Genomic DNA, 19,584 nt, shown 5'->3' on the forward strand with positions numbered 1-19,584 from the left:
CCCACAGGGAACTGCAGTGTTCCAAAGCAAACAATGCCAAAGGCAAAGAATGAGGGGAGAGCTCAGGGTTCACCTATAGAAAGTGTTCCCAGCTTAATCCATGTGGGACTGTGCTCAGATAGACTATGTGCTATTTTTAACACACACACACACCCCTGCAAAAACTTTGTTGTTTTGACTTCATTGACTGGAAAAATAGTGTTTTTAAGTTTTCTAGTATATGTGCACTACAAGAAAAGAAAGGTGAAAAAAATCCCAACTTGCTCTCCAGTGCAGCTAATTTTTTTCTAAACCGGTCTGTTAAGGTCGTAAAAAAGTTTTTTGCAACAATAAATGACTATTGAGAGAAATGTTTATCTTTTGAGACTCACACAGACACTGTAATGGGCTGCCCATTTGTTTGAAGGTGTGCTGCACTCTGGCTAGAAACACTCTCTCGTTTGAACCCAGGTTGAAAGCAGTTCAGGAAGGTGCAGAGACCAAGTAAAGGAAGCCAGGAAGCGAAGCCCCACATTGTAGTGTATGGTGGTTAACACAACAAGAGATGTAATAACTAGTTTTGAATTCTTGGGGGGAAAAACATTAAAAGATAGAAGAATACTATATTAAAAGACAGAAGAATACTATATTTTCCAAACTTTAAATTTCCACAGAATGTCATTTATCTGTAGCAAGCAGTTTGAAATGCAGCAACTATTCAAAGCACCAAAGCAGAAAAAGGCCTCTCTAAGCAAGGTTTCTGTCCTGTAACAGTCTATTTATTCCATTAATCAGCCAATGTCTTATACTCATTCAAGTACAAGACAACTTACTAGTGTATTGATTGCATTTATTTTATAGTGCAGCTCTTCTTGTGATGGCATCCCCTTTAGCATTGCAAAGATACCTGGAATAGATGGAACTACTGAAAATCATTCACAGAAAGACAAAATACATCAAGCAGTGTAAAACAATTTCTCTTTATTCACAACTTGATCTTCGCCTTCATGTTACAAATAATCTGCTGTGCAAAATAGTTTATAAAATACTAAAAAAAAGCTTTTATTGTAAAAAAATAAAGTTTCTAGATATACAGTTACTTTGCACTATCACAAATATTGCCCAGTATTTAACATTTCAATTCAATGTCACAATACTCAGGTCCTGTAACCAAATGACCCTACTGGTAAGAAAGCCACTACTGAAACTCAGGCTCACTAGGGATTGGTTAAACATTTTCCTCCTGTCATATCTACACCATCACAAAGCTCTGATGACCCATGCTTGGGGCTGTACCCCTACCATGAACTTAGACACTGGCCATCCTTTCCTCAATTATTAGGTAAAAAAATTCCAAGTTAAATGGTAAATTTAGTTGGTGGCAAATTTTAGTAAATCATGGCAGTAACACAGGAGCTACACAGTGCAGTCACAGAACAACAAAGGTCCCCAACAGTGCATTTAAACTTTGCTGAGAAGCAGTGTAAATAAAGGCAGCCTACATGTGGTTCTGGGAATGAGCACTCTGATTCCTGTCAGAGCCACCTGGCCTAAAAACTCTGTGTGATGTCTCTGTGCTGCAGTGCAATTGCAACCACATGAAACACCTCGGAGAAGTTTTGGTACAGTCAGCTGAGCCCTCATTGCTCCAATTCGCTTTCATTTTGCAGGGTTTTCATGGCCAAGCCCCAGAGGGTCATGCTGGAGAAGAAGGGGCCCTCGTTGCCCTTGTAGGCGGCAGAGGAGGCGCGGCTGCCCAGGGGCTCGGCGTCCAGGCCGGGCACGGAGGGGCGGATCAGGGCAATGCCCTCGGCCTGCAGGGGCTCCTCTGCTGCAGACACATCCACCTCGGGGTAAGCATAGGCTGGGGGTGCTGCTGGGGCCTGCTGGGCCTGGCCTTTCAGCACTTTGGTAGAATCCACAGCGAGTTTCTCTGTGTTTGCCGAGTCGTGGTGCTGGATCATGGATCGCAGCTTACAGTAAGAATCCGCAGAACTGTCGAATTCAGGGGAGCTTCCAGCGGGAGGAATGGGAAATTTAACGGACACTGGTAACAATGTAACAGACATCTCTGGGCCAAAGGAGTCAGAACTCTGGGACTTGTCAAGGTCGGGCGTTTCAATCCCTTGGGTGAGTTCCTCGAGGGCGTTGTGCCCCTCCTCGGAGGCCCTGCAGTGCATCTTGCTGTGCCGCCGCAGCACGGCCGAGCGCGTGAAGCACTTGTTGCACGTCTCACACGTGTAGGGCTTCTCCCCCGTGTGCGTCCTCACATGCCTGCGCAGGTCACCAGAGCCCGCAAAACACTTCCCTGCAAGGGACCAGGGAGAGGTTCAGATATTGCTCTCAGCACAAGTGAGTAAACACGTTTTAATCTCAGGATTTCTGCTGGTCAGAGTGACCCTGAGATACGTACAAGTCTCTTTTCCCAGCCCGGCAGTCAAAGAAGGAGTCAGGATTCTTCTCGTTCTCAAGGTTGTTTATTATTTCTTATTTATAACATTCTTTCTCTGGCCTGCTGAGATCTGTTCAGCAGGTCAGACAGAGGAACACTGACTGCCCTCGGAGGTGGTGGTGTCTTTTATAATAAAAACTACATGTACATTATTTACAATACTTTCCCCATACCTATCACCTATGTTGGACAGTTTGTCTCTACCCTAAACCAATCCAAAAGTGTCACCATCACAGCAGAAGATGGAGGCCAAGAAGAAGAAGGAGAAAGACTGGACATGCACAGATTCCTCCATCTTACCTCCTGAACCCCCATTCTAAAACCCCCAAAATTCTACATTTTCACCCTGTGATAAATTCACTATCATTCTACTTAAACTTTAGTGGCTTGCAGATCCTCATTTAGGTTGGTAATTTTTTCCATGGGCCAAAATCAAAGGCACAGGTGTCTTGGGCTCTGTGCCAAGGTCTCGAGTCCTCCAGGGCAGTCAGAGGAACTTCCTGGGTTCTGACATTTTAATTACAGAAACTATCAAGCAATAAGGTATCATATGTCCCATTATTTATCTAGAACAGGTTCAAACAAGTTTCATCTGTTTTTACAATTCCATGAACTTGTTTCTTCTTCTTGATCTGATTTTCTAACTTGTGGTTCCCCATGAATGGGTTTAGTTTTTGTCTCCAGAGACAGGAATATCCATTTGTACTTGAAAACTGTGAGTGCTCTCGGTTTGTCTCAATCTTAACAGAGGAAAAAAAATTAAACTATCAATTTAATTTCTCCGTCTGGAAAAACAGTATGCTGATAAGCTTCTAAATATATTCTTCCAGTGAGAGCTGCATCATAGAAAGAAATGGTTTGTTCATTACCAAGGAACTACTCTCAAACTGGTGACAAAGTTAGCTTTTTTGTTTACTTTAGGCTAACATAATGCAGCAGTCCTTTTTTACATTCTGGCCAGAGAATGTGTGAGAACTATAATTTTTTATTGCTGTAAATATTAGAACACAGAAGAATATTCAATTGTTTGTCTATCTTCAAAGCTACAGACTCAAATAAGCTCAATCATCATATTGCTAAGAAAAGAGTTTGAGGCTGAACCAAGGCAAAGTGTAGGAGAACAAGCAGAAAAAGAGAGAATTAATTTCCAGAATTGCCACACGATTCAGACACTTCACATTCTTTAAAATAGTAGAAGTAAGCTTGTGATTTTTATCTCATTTATTTTGCAAGGACCAACTAAAATGAACCATTTTAAATGACTGCCCAGTCCAACTGCAGTCTCAATTTTCAGCAGCATACTGTTTATTTTGCTGCACAGATTTTTCTTCAGAACAGCCATTAAACACAATGATAAGATTAAAAATTACTGGAGTAATATATCTGGCTGTTTTGCATAGTGTGAATGATTTCTTAATGCTTCACCAGATCCTATTTGCACAAATCAAAAATATTCAAATGACCACTACAAGACAAAATGAAAACAAGCTTGTTTAATGGCAGCAACACAACTGTTTTTATTTTTGTATCCTCTGTATTTATTTCCTCATTCTGATACAAGGCCTCCTGATAATATTGGCTTTTTCTTGTGCCTTAAGACAGTGCAAATAAAACATACTGCAGCTGGATTTGAACACAGGAAGTTACCTTCCTCTGAAGCTGATTCCTCAGAACATGAATGAAATTCTGTCAAAATAACACATAATGGCAAAAAAAAAATACTGTGCAGGATGCTAAGTAACCCATGAGATCAAGATATACCTGATCAAAAGCCATTTTCAGACCTCCTGGCAGTATGACTTATCTAACAGATCTTGAAAATGGGTGTTCTGAGATATTGATCATGTTTTGATTTTATTCCAGAGGCTGAAGCAAAGTAGCAAAAGATTGTAATTATCAAACTCTGTGGGCGAATGGAGTTAAAATCAAATGGTATGCAGTTAAAAAAAAAAAAAAAGAAAATACCCCATCAATAGCCAAATGATGTCAAACCTCACTTTCCATCAGAAAGAAATCTATTTTTCAAGTAGCTACTCTGAGCATCTCTGTAGCAAACATGTTAGCAAAGACACACAATTTTGATTCCTCTTACTTCCTTTCTCTAATTTTCAACTGAAATTCTCTTTTAAACTTACAGGAAATAAAGGAGTTTATTACACCAAATGAAAGAGTGTGAAGCACGCAAGACAGAAAATTTTGTGACTGACTTTCACAACATGGTATTTCAATCTAAAACAGTTTTGATTAATTGTTACTCTGCTGACAAAGGAACTTTTACTCATCATTTGAAAAGCAAAGACACAACCAAGCAATGTACAGTGAACCTTACCACAAGCTGAACAGCTGTATGGTCTCTCTCCAGTGTGCCTTATCCTGTGCTTGACCAATTTTCGTTGCATATTAAATGACTTCCCACATTCATCACAGGTGAACACTTTATCTGCTGTATGGGTCTTTTTGTGCTCCTTTAAATTACTGAAGTTACTGAAACCTAGAAAAATATGACAGGCTCTGAGATTAAAATGACTCCTCACTTTTCAGACAAAAAACCTGAGACAGCTTTGGTTCTTACACACCTCTGCCACAGATATCACACAGGTGAGGTTTTTCTCCAGAATGAATAATTATATGACGCTGAACATCACCAGAAGCAGCAAATCTGTAACACAACACAGAGACCCAATTAGTATCTTTATAAAGCCCTTACTTCCCTAAACTATCATATGGAAATTGGCTTGAATGAATGCCTGATGTTCTGAATAACGACTAAGACCTAAAACACAGATAAATGGATGCAGTTAAGAAAACATTTTTAAACTGACAATGCCCAATTCAATTTCTGCTAGGAAAAAACCTCCAAAATTATTTTTACCATTAATGTTACTAATTCGTTCTCCATTTTATGCTATTCCCACATCAGTGTATTTTTTGTCACCTGTCAGCTAGCAGAATGCTTTGCTTAAATTTGTCAAATTTCCCACACTTCAGGACTCCATAAAACGGAAAAAAAAAAAGGTATCACCAAATAATGACAAAAATGTGAGGTAAAGGTACAAACCCACATGATTTATTGTGACTCACACCACTCAAAATACACACAACAATATACAACACAATACATACAACACAACAAAATACACTCCATGTTATTCTTACCTACATACCAGTACACAAAAAATTTAGACAACAAGCTCTGGTGACACTGATTATCTTACAACAAGTCAATTGCCAACATTTATGTATTTTAATCCCATCAGCACACATTTAAATCCAGCATCTTCTAAATAAAATTGAGCAGCATGCTGCCTTAGCTCTTGGCTTGTAGTTTATCATGAAGATTAGCAGAAAACATGAACAAATTTTTTCATGTTAACTTTACTAAGATGAACAATTCTACTCACCTTTTGCCACAGATTTCACAAATGTATGGCTTCTCACCAGAATGTCGACGTAAATGTGTCTGAAGGTTACCTGCCTGAAGGGAGAGCAATTTAAGCATTTAAATATTTAAATTCAGCTTGCCTGTTGCTGTATACATATTAAAAAAAAATATGGGAACTATGAGACTGGCTTTTTATTGCTACTTCTAAGGCAGTGAAGACTACAAAGCACGTATGAACTCAAGTACTCTTATCTAGTAAAGACAGACTACCATGTACTTCAAATTGTTTACATATGCAATTATCCATTGACAAGAAGACAAATAGGGAAAAAATCAAAACAAGAAGACTAAAATCAAATGCTAAGAGAAAAGAAAGACCTATAATTGAAAGCAGATCCGATTATAAATGAAGATTACACTACCTAGAATGCAGTGAAAAAGAAAACTTACTAACTTACTAGCAATATGGTTCATCTCAGTCTCAATTTCCCTGTCCTACAAATAAAATATTGTTACACAAGGATGTCTGAATTCACCTACCAGGTGGTTAAAAAGAAAAGAATAGGGTGACCATTTTTCTCTCCATAAAATACTCAGATGCTCAAAACCTGAAATTATTTACTCATACCAAAATAAAATAGAATAGGAAGTACAGAAAAGAACAAATGAGACTATTGCTAACAATTGTATTACATATCTTTCCTCTCTCAATTCTCTAAAAATCATGCTAGTCTAGCCAGCAAGCCAGACAATGACCAGATAAAATCTTCTTACTGAGTCCAACTTTTTTTGAAATGTTTTAAAGCCACTGGTCCTTGTGAATGGCTACTCCACTGAGTCCAGTTCTCAAAGCACAAGACACACCTTGTAGAAGAGCTGCAGATGTTCCATACATGGTGCACACTTCCACAGTCAGTTTTTAAACCTTTTTGATTGATAATTGCCTGGGGTTTATTTATCTAAGGAAACATCAAGTCCTTTACATTGGGAAAGAAAATTTGGGATGCAAAGATTATCATGTTCTCATCAGTCACAGTAAGATAACAAAAATAAGACCCAGGCAAATTCCTTCTGACAAATTTAGATAATAAATTACCTGTTATGATCTGTAATAAATGACCTGTTATGATCACTGTAATTAGACAGTATAATATCCCAGAACTCAACTACTACTGACACACACACACAGAGGACAGTATTGAATGGATCAATGTGAGAACCCTGGAAGAGCTTCCTTTAATCCCTGAACATTTTTTCAGACAACAGTGTGACTGAACAACTGTTTTCTAAGGCCAAACTTTCTAATACTGAAATGTACTCAAAGAAAGGCATTAGGCACTTATTTCTGGGGAAGAAGAAGAAGAAGATGACTCATGGAATAATTTTTGCTTTTCAAAGACAAGGGATTTTATGTCACAGTGCATTTTAGAAAAGCATACAGAAAAAGACAGAACCTTTACTTCTATCCATGTCACAAACAAACCCTATCATGGGCATTTGAAAGTTATTCCAGATAAAGACAAAGGGTGAATTTGAAGTGCAAAAACTATTTCCCACAAAGGCATATGAAGTAAGAATAAAAACATTTTACAGAAAGCAGCAAGTAGATCCATTTCTTTATTACAAGCCTATGTCCTGTCCTCCTAATGAGGGCAAAGCTTGTTACTATCTGTGCTAAGACAAAAAATAGTAAAAACATCAATAGCTTGTATTCTTTCTTAAGCTTTAAAGCTGGCACAGAACTTTGGTTAAAGCATCACATGCCATCCCAATGAAAAAAAAAAAAACTAAGGGGACTTCTGCTTGCATGTCAGTGCGAGAAAAAAAATGCTCAGAAGAATCCTCAAAAATGGTTGCATAGACCTCCTCCCAGATTTGGAGACCAAAGAGATACACCAGACTTAGTCCTTTTGTAAATGGCAAGCTTTCAAAGTGAAGCATCTTATGCACGTGGGCCCCAAAAGAATCTCTGCAGGAGGAGCTGAAACACAATATCCTGGATCACCAGCCACAGAGGGTTCACATCACAACAAGCTGTGTACAAGCAATAAGGGAAGATGAAGGCTTGGAACTAAAAAAGGAATGTTTTCCTCAAAAAAATCTAAGACTTTTATGGCTGTTTGTTCCCAACTATGAGTTCCCACATCAATTTCCCCTACTTCTTTCATTTTCTGCTCCACATTCCAACACACAGCCCATCAGCTACATTCAGCAGGGGCAGACATCCCACCAGGCCCAACAGCTGCCCTGTCTCCAAAGCACAGAACATGAAGGCTTAAATAAGAAAAGTGTTTCTATTTCTGTGCCTGCAGATGGAGAAGATAAAGGACAAGATCAGAGATGGTATTTTAAGCAAAGAGTAGACAATAATTATCCTTGCATCTTACTTTCTGGTGAGTGAAATCTTATTTGCAGGACTCAAAAGCAAGTACCTCAGACCCCTTTATGAGCAGAGAAAGAGCTGCAGCCCAGAGGCTGAATGCTCTGGCTCTATGCTGGATATGTAGGGACTGTCCATGAACACCTATCTGCCTGCCCCTTCAGGCAAGTCAGGTCACAGGGAGGGAAGGGAAGCTGTTTGGCAGGGTTTAATTAAAAGGCAGAAATTTCCAGCTTTGTCAGGAGTTTTGCTCGTTTCTGTAATTAAAGAGGAGCAAAGCATATTGCATGAGGAGTCTGTCATGCCTGTCAAACACTGTGTGACACTTCCCCCCTGTAGTAGTAGAGAACACCACTCTATTTGCCAAAAGTACTTTTAAAGGTATTTGAAATAGCCATGTTTTTCTTTTAATAACTAGAAGTTCAGCCATCAAAATGAATGAAAATACTGCTCATTGCCTAAAAAAAACATGCCCAGTTTTGCTGAAAATTGCCCAATAAGCATGATGAAACAGTATTGTTCACTGGATGCAGTCTTATATTCAGATTTAGCAACGAGGTGGAGGACATAAAAGCATCAGATTCGTGGGACAAACAAGGCCCATGGTGGGCTGTGAAACTGAAGCAAGAGCAGCACAACCAGTGGTGGGTAGGTAGACAAAAAGCACATAGCTCTAATTCTTAAACCAGCACCCATAAGAAATGCCAAGGCTATTCAACAATAATTATGTAATCTTAGTATAAAAATATGCACCTGTTTATTGTCTGCTGTTCTTACATGTGCACCTCTCAACCACAAAATCAGAAAGGAAATAGACATTTTGGAATGTGAGACCAATAGGCACCAAAATTGTAGAAATACAAATGAATTGTTGTACCCAGAACAGGAAGTAAACACTGGAGGGCAAATAAAGCAGCTAAAGCTTAGGCCCTGTATGTAAGTATGGAATTTCACAAGAAGTTTTTTTTTTAAATCATAGCTGAGCTTTGTCACTTCCAACAGGTGGTGGTTTCTTTCTCACTGAAAGAAACTGAGCCCACTTATATGGATACAAATTCTTTTTATCTGACTCAAATCTACTTAATAATTTATGCCATTTAGGAAGATGAAACTGCATTGTAAATACAACATTACATAAAACTTGAATCTGCACTTTTTTCAGACATTGTAAAAATGCTATTCACAACATACCTTTAAGCATAAAGCACAAGAACAGTTTGGAAATTAATGTTCTTTGTATTTCAAATACAGCTCTGGCTCTGTTTACTTAAACATTCATTTGAATGTAAAACACATAACACATCTACTGAGAGCAGACAGAATCAAAGACATCTAAAACATTCAACATGTTGTTTTCATATAAGACATTTTAATAATTTATCCCTAAAGTGAACTGTGTCTTTAAACAACAAAAAAAATCTAATCTTAAACCCAAGACTTTTAGAATCAACACAGAGATGCATTTCAAGTGTAAGTACCATAATATATAAAATATTCCCACCTGTGAGAAGTGTTTCCCACAAATGTTACATTCAAAGGGTTTCTCACCTAAAAGAAGAAACATAGTTGCAGTGGAACACAAATGTTTAAAATTCTAATTCTAATAGTTGCAGTAGAAATGTTTAAAATTGATACACTTCCTTTTAAAACATGTAATGTAAGAGTAAAAAATATCCCCAAAAGGATACTTACCCATGTATTTAAGGAGAAATTCAAGAGGGAAATACAGCTTCTATCACTGAGTTTGTAAGCAGACTTGCTCAGAATTTATCTTTCAAACAAGTAGAAGAAAACCTTCACGAATGGGTGAAGGTTTTAATATTTTTAAAATACTTTTGATTCTAAATGAAAGGAGTATCATAACACCAGAAAAAAACAGAATAGAAGACCAGGCCCAACAACAACAGTGATGGGAAGGGCACCTGTTTTTTCACTTGCACAGAGACACATTCTTAAAAAGAAGGAGGAATAAAGGGAAGCTAATTTGGAAGAATTGTTTTTTCTGATTTTAATGTCTACCATATATCTCTGCTCAGCACATAACCATTCAGTTCCAGAAAATATACATTTGCCTTCAAATCCTCATCCTATACAAAAGTAACTGAAGAGTACTGAAGTATTTCCCTCCAAAATTCTGAATTTATACTTGTAAAACTGTTATCCTTGAATCTCTAAAAACTGATTACCAGCTTTAGTAAAAACTGATGCAGTCCACTTTAGCTTTTCAAAATAACTTGACTCTCAATCTAGAATGTGACTGTACAACACTTCAATTCTCGCGCTGTTAAGACAAGTATGTTTTTGTAATAACTTTTTCTCCTCTATAGTAATTCATACAGGTGTTTTGCAATTCCCCCTGCTTAGTTCCTGGTTTCCTAGTTTTTACACTGTTGATAAACTTTTAAAATTCATCTTTTAGAATTTTAAAAACAAAAATGATGCTCAAATTCCATTCATTCAATGGCAGTCACACTTATCATCTTTCATGAGTCTAACTGCACATTTAAAGGACATTTATGCAGGGCACATGTGCAGGGCAACAATACTAGTGTAAATCCAAATGATTTTGAAAACAGAATATTTCCAAAGGGAAAAAAAACATCTTAAACTGTGTTTCATCTTGATCATGATTTAAAAATCCATAAAAAGACTTTTATTTACTTCTTTAATTTTAATCTTCCTGACTTTACAGAAGGCCTCTTGGCTTCTCTTCCATTAAGTATTCTTTACACCAATATTTTTCCTCCATCCTTGGAAATGTTACAAGCAACATCTACCACATCCAGGTGTGGGAATTCCATTTCCCTTTCCTCCTGCCAAATACAGATGAAGTTCTTCCAATATATTTTAGGATCAAGAACTAAATGCAATTCTCTTTTGATTTAAAACACAGAGTAAACATACAGTTATGTTGCTTCACAGATTGCAACCTTGCAGTTAGTCTGACAGCTTGAGGCTTTACCTACTTTGTCTGCTTAATGAAGAATGGAAATCTGGCCATTTTAAAAAAAGCTTTCCTTCAATTAAAGATAAAAATCATGAAACCAGTAAATCAACTATAAAGTCACTTCACTCAACTCTAAAGAGCCCTGAGACTTGATTTCATTACTGTTTTAAACTTGCAAAACACTAAAAATTCTGATACTGACAACACAAATGTAAATGAAACTAACAGGGAGCCAGATCTGTAGCGACTGGAAAGGATTCAGAAAGCCATAAAAGCATCAAGATAATATGAAATGGAGGATAAAGAAAACCAATAGTAAGCAATTTTTGCAGAAATTACCTACACAAAAAAGAAGTCACTGGAGACCAAAAGAATAGTATCTGAACAGTAATCCACTCTGAAAAGACTAGAGGGAGAGGGAAGGAATTGGAGGCTTAAAATTCTCCAAACAATCATTGTAGGCTGCATGCAGCCTCATTCTAACTGTACTGATGTACAAAGAATTGGAGGTTTTCCCCCCAAGATAAAGATAAAACAAACAGGGTTTTTTCTAAAAAAACATCAAATGACTTTTTGAAGAACAATTTTGCACTTGCATAGAATCCCAAACCACTGGGCTTATCAAGTAACCTATTGCTCAGAGGCAATTAGCCTCACTGTACCTGAGGATGTATTACTAAGAGTGCAGCTAATAAACTGAAGATTATTCTTCTCTGCCTGTCACTGGTCAAACCATATCTGGATCCTTAAGAAAAGAAGGCACACAGGAAATCTTACTGCTGGCTACAGGCTTGGGAGGGCAGATGCAAGCAGGTTGTTCCTGCTATATAGTCTTAGGACAAGAGGCAACAGATGCAAGTGTGATCATGACAAATTCCAATTAGATATATGAAAATAATCTTTTACCCCATGAGGGTGGTCAGACACTGGGAGTGATTGTCTGGAGAGGTTGTGGAAACTCTGTCTCAGGAGATGTCCAAAATTTTCACTACACAAGGTCATGAACAAAACAACCCAATCTAATTTGATGTGTCCTTGAGCAGGAAACTGGAGCAGATTACCTCAGGAGACCCATGCCAATTTAAATTATTCTATGATTCTACAACTGTCAATAAATTCCAAACCAAAAACCTCATCTGAGAACACCAGGATTGCATCCTTCCTGTTCAACACCCTGCAAGAAGATAAAATACAACAACAATAGAGAAAAACTGGGGAAAAGTAGTAACTGAATACAATTTAGACAGTGCTTAATCCAGGGGACTTTACTTTTAACGCTTGGGCTGCCTTGTGCTTTCTACCTTCTGTTTCATCCTTTCTTCTTCAGCATTCTGCAAGAAGAGGTGAAGATAAAGTACACAACAGTGGCCAAAGCAGTGTTGTGTCAGCTCCAGAGGAGAAAGGCATGAAGGCAGAAGTGGTGCTCCTGATGAGATCACAAAGGTGAGGAGCTGTACTCACTAAGGCAAGGAATGCTGGAAGTTGCTCAAGCAAAACTCAATGAAAAAGTTGAGGATCAACAATGTATTGTATTACATGGCAGTGCTACTCTGTTCCTGTTCCATTCCATCCTGCCAAGAGTTCTTTCCATGGGCCCGAGTTTGTTTTGGGTTGCTCTTTTGAGATGTTCCCTGAAAATACATAAAATGTCCCAACAAAACCACTGGATGTTCCTGGACAGGTATGGACTATACAAAAGAGATACACTTGCTTGCTTTTTTCCAGATGAGTCAATATAATAATAAAGAACAAATTATAACATTCAGTCAAAAGTCAGTGTAGTAAGCTCTGTTTAGAGATTCCTTTAGATGTCCATGATAATAATACAAATAAAACAGTCAGACATGCCAGCACAATGACTGTAGAACACAGTTTGGCTGCCTTCACATAGAAAGCTCATCAATGCACCCATGCTAACCTGTAAATTCTTTCGTAGTTCCTAGTGTTCATGGACAGAGAATTTTACATGTGCTTTTTCTTGACAACCAGACCACCACAGCACTTGTGTTGAAATAGTTGTCATTTTTGGGTTAAAAACAGGTTTGCCACTGTGACATGTCCATATCAGCTTCCTCCATCTCTTCAGCAAAGCTGTATTGGGAGGGCTTTCAGTGAGCCCTGTAAGACTTAAATGCCTGCTAACCCTTTTGCTTAGCTCTAGAAAATTCATGTTTTTAAATAAAATTGATTAGCTAGCAATCTGCTATGCTTTCTGAAGTGGCAGATGAATAGAAATGGCTTTTAGCATACATTTATATTACTTAACTACCAGTGTATCTGACAGTAACAATACAGATGTGCCCTGTACCTTCTGCTACAGGTCTTTCCAATACCAACATCCTCTCACCATCCACTGCAATTTCCCAAACACTCTTTTGGGACTTTTCTAGATGGTCTTTGTCATCTATCTTATCATCTGTTTTCCTGAAAATCTAGGATATTAAAATAGACCTGATTATACCAGATCAAACCAGATAATAAGATTCAAAAAAATACAAGGCAAAAAGAGGATCTGGGTAAGAGACATATGCAACTCTTTTACAGGAGAACAAATTTTAGAAAAAGTATTAGCAACATGAACATAGAGAAGCAGTTAAAGCTAACAATTGAAAACTTCAGGCAGCTAATGCAAAATGTTCATATTTCAGATTCTGGGAAGATTTTTCCATTAATAAAATAGAAAAAGAAACTTTTAATTCTAAGGATCAGTTGACAAAATAAATTAATGTCTGCTAAGAGAGTTTCATATTTAGTGTCAAAGTACCAGTACATGATAATTTCAAAATTATGTTTATTTGACAAGATTGAGAGAGATGCATTTGTATATTTAATACAGGGAAAAAGAAAAGCAAAAAACATTCAACAGCTTAACCAGGAGTAATACCATCTCAAGGAGTTTGAATCAATGGTGTTACCTGCCTAGCCAAGGTAATTTTTAAAAACTCTTCTAAAGAAGCATACCTAATAATAGGACATGCTCATTAAATTGAACAGACAAATTAAATAATTTGCAGTTAAACTAGTGCTTGTTTTTCACTAGAATAAAAAGATACTTAGAAATAAATCTATGTTAGGTTTAAAAATATTACCTGTGAATTTTTAAAACAAAGTACATTAATTCAAAATTCCCATTTACTCTGCAGCCTGCAAGAGCCTTACTCTCTAGGTAAACACAATTAAAGTTGTTAAAAGGCATATTTCTACAAGTTAAAAAAATGACTACCAAGCCCCAATCACTTGTATCTTACAATAAATATATGACCAGAGAGAACAGACATATTCTAGTATACTTATAGTACCATTTATTTCTTTACACCTTTTGTTGTCATCTGGCTCAAACATCTGGGCCACCTGACAAATTGACTCATCTAAAAGCAAGACAAAACCAAAATTTTCACTGAAATTTCATTTTCATCAAATTCACACGATGTTGTTTGGAAAAGCACCCAAAGCCCCAAATACACAGAAATCTTTTCTACAACTCCCAGCAAAACTCGGTATTACAGTTCTTTATTTCTGTAAGATTATCCATTAAAAAAAAAACCAACAAAATAAGCCACAGGCTTTTGAAAGTAGACCCTTAACCAGCATCTCTAAATCAAGAGACACTGCAAGATATTCTGTGCAACTGAAATATTTGGTCTGCAGACCAAAGATAACTGTACCTGTATGAGACCTTTTATGTAGCTCCAAATTGCTTGGATGTTTGAAAGCCTTCCCACATAACTCACAAGTATATTGTTTCTGTGACTGAAGAGTCTGTGATTGTCCTTCTTGTTCCAAAGGACCTTGAGATCTTTCCACTTCAACAGTCTGTTCAAAATTCTCTGAATTCACTAAATCTTCAGCTTCTTTTTCATCAGTAACTCTAACATGTGTTGTGTCCATGGTACTTTCATTTACAGGTTCAATTACTTCTGTTATTCTACTGTCATCTCTTTGGGGCTGCTCAGGGGGCTGCTCTGATGATTTCTGAGATCTTAGGAAATTTAACTTTTTGAGGTGCACTGCCTTTTTCAGCCGCATCTGTCTGGTGGGCTGCATAACTGTGCTCTCTGCATTTTGGTCTGGAGCAGCTTCACTTGCAGACTGAACCAGGAAGTTTGATGGTAAGTGCTCAGAAGTTTCCAGAATACACTCAGAGTGATTGACAGTGCAAGAATTACTCTCCACTATGTTTATTTCCGTGGATGTGCTGTAAGAAAAGGCTGGTTCTGCTCCCCTCTCATGATCAGAGCAAGCGTTTTGTTTGTAGAACTGTTTGCTGTAGAAGTTGCGCAGCTTATAGTAGTAATTTGGTTGTTTAAATGGGAGCTCTGTGCAGCTGCCATCTAAGGAATCTTGTGGTGGTTTCTGTCCATCACCTGATGGGGTGTGCAGAGCAACAGGCTGTGAGTGGTGCTCAGCCAAGCCTTTGTTAGTCTGTCTGTCAGCTGAGCACTCAGGCAATAGGTTTGTCCCATAGGCATCCCCAGCACAGCTGGTATCTGTACTCAGAGTGTTCTGCAGTGAAAATACACTACTGCATGGCATGCTGGCTGCCTGCTCCACAGCTGTGGAAGACTTTAAAAAGGTGTGGCAAATGTTCAGCACATTTTGCACTTGGAGGCACTGTGCAATGTCCAGCATAGCTTGTACATTGTCCTGACTAAGATCCAGGTGGGAGGTGTACATGAAATCCAGGATCTGGCCTATGCCACCTACGTTTTTGATGTCCAAGTGAAACACATCATTCTTCTGGCCTGAAGAATTCTGGAAAAGGGTCCTGATAAAATAAGGCAAATATTCAAATACAAGCACAAATAATTCACAAATAAAACACTTCAATAAGAAAAACATATACACATCTCAAATAGGCTGCTTGGTATGAAACAAGTTTGTACTCTAAAGAGTACTCTGGTTTTGATGATGAATTTCTCAAAGGTGCTCAATTAGTTGTCTTATATATTAGTCTTACATTACTGCACATGAAGTACAAATCAAAGTAAATGATCCTTTATCTAACTTTAATTCTGTATTTTTTAATGTTTTCAAATAACACCCTACGCTTGTGGTTTCTTATCCACCATTCTTCACATATTAGGTGCAGTGGTGTATTTATGGACAATTTGCAGAACTGGTTGACTCAGAATGTTTTTTCTCCTTTCATCAATGGCAGATCGAACAGGATATAAATTTTCTAGCAAAATGGAGAAGATAGATCTCAAAGTCAGCTAAACTCTTCTCCTCTGGCAACTGAGCTTGTCCATTGAACTCCATCAGTAAGCCTATCAAAGTTCTTAGCATCAGTTTTTTCTCCAACAATACACAAGAGGATGCCAATATTAAACAAGAAGATGGCATTATTTTCAATTTATTTTCTCATATCAAAAAAGGTACTTTTTTACTGGTACTGGATAAGAATCAAGTAAAAGAATAATGAAGAGTACAGGTACATAGTCCTAAAACAGCAGTACAACCAATATCCACTGAATTGTCACAGAATCCTTAAAATGCATGACAACAGCTCTTACTATTTGATGTAAAGTATTCTCAGCATCAGAGATGTAGTTCTTCACATGCACAAGCAGTCCTAGATTAAATGGGTTCATACTCTCTCTCAGTCAAAAACTTTGGACTCATTAAAATCCTGATATTCTCATAGTAAACAATGACATATAAATGGGGTCAGGTCACTCTTATGTAGTTACTTTCCTACACTAAAAAATGCCCCAAACTTAATGGTTCCTCTTTGTGGGCTAAATCTCAAATTTGGGTTTGTTTAAAGGAGGGCATGATATCAATGAGCTCTAAACCTTAAGAAAATGTGTGTCTATGATGAAACTTCAGAAATGCAGGGGATACTTTGAAACCAGTGCCCATATCCAAATCCTTTCATAAATCTAGACCATCCTATCTAAATTGAAACCAGAACTATAATGAACAGATCTGTGTTGAGAGCCTAAATTAATTAGCCACTTATATCCTATTGAATTTTAATAGGAGCTGAGCTCTTAGTTCTTTTTAACTACATTAAAACTTTGGTCTTTGAGCATAATTGCACTTCATCAGCAGTACAGCACTAGAGGAGAAAAAGGAACCTTTTATCTTTTTTCTCTGGTCATAAAATAAAAGTAGGTTTCTTACAAATGAATTAGTAGTCAAGCTTTAGAGATGTTTCAAAAAACAAGGTCTAAAAACTACCAGATCTAACAGCTTACTCATAATTAATATAAAACACTAAGCTGGGAGATCCAGAACCCTCCAAAATTTGGAGGTACAATTGAGAGCAGTACAGAAGGGTAAGGAAGCAGTGATGTGGTGTAATGGGCCACCTGTATACTTTAAAACACAGCTGCTGTCTCTGAGAATCTGAGTAAGAAGAGATTCACTAATAACTTATATAGTCACATTTTATTTAGAATATGATTGATGAAACAAGTCCCATTACTTGGAAATGGATAACGTTTTATCAATTCTATCCCTTATTGGCTCTGTTCATATACTCTACTATGTTCCTTGTAAGCAGTTATCTTTTTCTGGTGAAATACTCAATTCAGGTCCATGCCAGAACCTGTTATATGAAGCACTATAAGCAAGTAAGTAAAGAAAATGTCAAAATCAAAGAGCATACTGTGAATACTTGACACAGCTTTATCTCTGGACAAACAATTTCCCTTTTCTCCTTATACTCCCAAGAGTTTCTGCGACCAACAGAAAGAAACACCCTTCTCAGAGAAAACCTCAGCCAACAGCATTTAGCTAACTTTTTAAAGAGAAGAATTTTCTATCACATACCTGAAATATTGACTGAAAGCAGCCAAGACATTTTTGTGTGCTTTGAAGCAGACACCCTTCACCACCAGCATGCAGTCACAGAGAAGCCCCTGAATGCGCTGTTCATGTAGCTGCTGCAGAAGATGACAGCTATGGCTAGCAACAGTGTCCATGCTAGAAAACCACTTAAATTACCTATAATGAAATAAAATGCTAAGGTGAATATTAAATTGCAAAATTAATTTAAAATATTAACAACATTTTTACAATTTATTTTAGTTTTCAGGTTACAACTGCAATTTGATTGCTAATGACATTTTTCTGGTTCAAGATGAGTCACAGTATTGCTCACCAACAGACACACAGCAATACACATTTGAAATACTGATTTTAACAGAGCTTTGCCTACAACAAAGAGCATCTGCAAAAATCTAATGGTGCTGCCAATAAATTGGACTCCATAACCACAAAAAAATGCACCCCAGTTTAGATAACTTCCACAATAATTAGATTCTAAAGCAAAAACACATTGCATGTACAAAACCAGTAACATTTGTAGAGGAAAACCTCAGTTCCTTCATTCTTTAAACTCAGAAGGGAGAACACAGTACAAGGATTATTTCAGGCATTTGTTGCTGTTCTAGCTATATACATTTCCACTGTGGATCTGATTAATTAGACACATTAGCATGGTATTGTTTTTAATACAATGCAATATCTAAAGGAAAAAATCTCCTCTTAACATGTTGAAAAGTCAAGTCACATTCCAACACAACACATTTACATTGAATTCTATATTTCCTTTTTTTTTCCCCTAACAAGGATGTAATGCTTCCCCCGGGCACTTGTACACATGACAATTCCAACTATTAGGACAATCAGAATTTTTAGTCTTCTAACTAGGAATGATGGAGGAAAACCTTCCTATTCTAAGGAATGAAGCAGGAAAACCACTTTCTGTTAAGCATGACCAGATAGTGGTCAACCCATTCTCAAATCTCATGAACGATGAGGATTCCACATTAATTTATCCTAGTTTGCTCTATGATTCCCTGTCTCGGGCTGTATTACATAGGAGGGTTATTTTATTTTGCTTTTTCTCTATTAATGCTTATCATGTTTTGACCAGGCTTTAACATAAAGAAAGCACATCAATTTGCTTTCCCTGTGAACATCTCCCACCGCGGCATCCCGCAATTGCTTTGACAGTGAAGTGCCTCTCATCCATCAGGTGCGTGTCTCCCCACAGGGCCGGCGGGCACCGGGGCCGCTCCCGAGCGGGAACCCCCAGCACAGCCGCTATTTATGGCTAAATTCGCCTCAGCCTCGCCCGGTGGAGCCCAGGCTGGAGGTGCTGCACGGAGGAGAGGACAGAGGGAGGGTTTGCCTCACTGTGGGCCGGCTCTGCCCGGGGACAGAGGGGCGAGCGGCCGGCGGCGGGCTCGGGGCCGGGGCTGAGGCGGGAGGAGCGCCCGGACACACAGCCCCAGGAGGGGGAAAACGCGGCGCGGCCCGGCACGGGCGCGACAGCGGCCCAAGGGCAGGAGCTGAGCCGGCCCTGCCCAGCCCAGCGCTTACCGGCTCCGGCCACCTCCCAGCTCCATCCCCGCCAGCAGCCGCTTCCGCCGCCGCTCCCTCCCCTTCCCGTTCCCGTTTCCCTTTCCCGTTCCGGTGCGCGGGGCGGTGGC

The 19,584-nt window shown here is 38.3% G+C and overlaps 1 protein-coding gene across 2 annotated transcripts; it reads right to left on the bottom strand.

The window, feature by feature from the left end:
• Positions 1 to 972: 972 nt before the first annotated feature.
• On the bottom strand, positions 973 to 19,507 carry ZBTB49 (zinc finger and BTB domain containing 49). 2 transcript variants are annotated; one of them, XM_030948271.1, is made up of 8 exons: positions 19,475 to 19,507; positions 17,918 to 18,091; positions 14,806 to 15,905; positions 9,695 to 9,741; positions 5,833 to 5,906; positions 5,008 to 5,090; positions 4,761 to 4,922; positions 973 to 2,287 (listed from the first exon to the last, which is right to left on the bottom strand). In XM_030948271.1, exons 2-8 carry the CDS (start codon positions 18,067 to 18,069, stop codon positions 1,620 to 1,622), a joined length of 2,286 nt encoding a protein of 761 aa, XP_030804131.1. In that variant the 5' UTR covers positions 18,070 to 18,091; positions 19,475 to 19,507; the 3' UTR covers positions 973 to 1,619. The 2 variants fall into 2 exon arrangements, with proteins under 2 accessions (XP_030804131.1, XP_030804132.1); XM_030948272.1 differs by having other exon boundaries at positions 19,098 to 19,501.
• Between the last annotated feature and the right edge of the window lie 77 nt (positions 19,508 to 19,584).

The sequence above is a fragment of the Camarhynchus parvulus genome, chromosome 4, assembly GCF_901933205.1.
Source record: "Camarhynchus parvulus chromosome 4, STF_HiC, whole genome shotgun sequence".
NCBI classification, from domain to species: domain Eukaryota; kingdom Metazoa; phylum Chordata; class Aves; order Passeriformes; family Thraupidae; genus Camarhynchus; species Camarhynchus parvulus.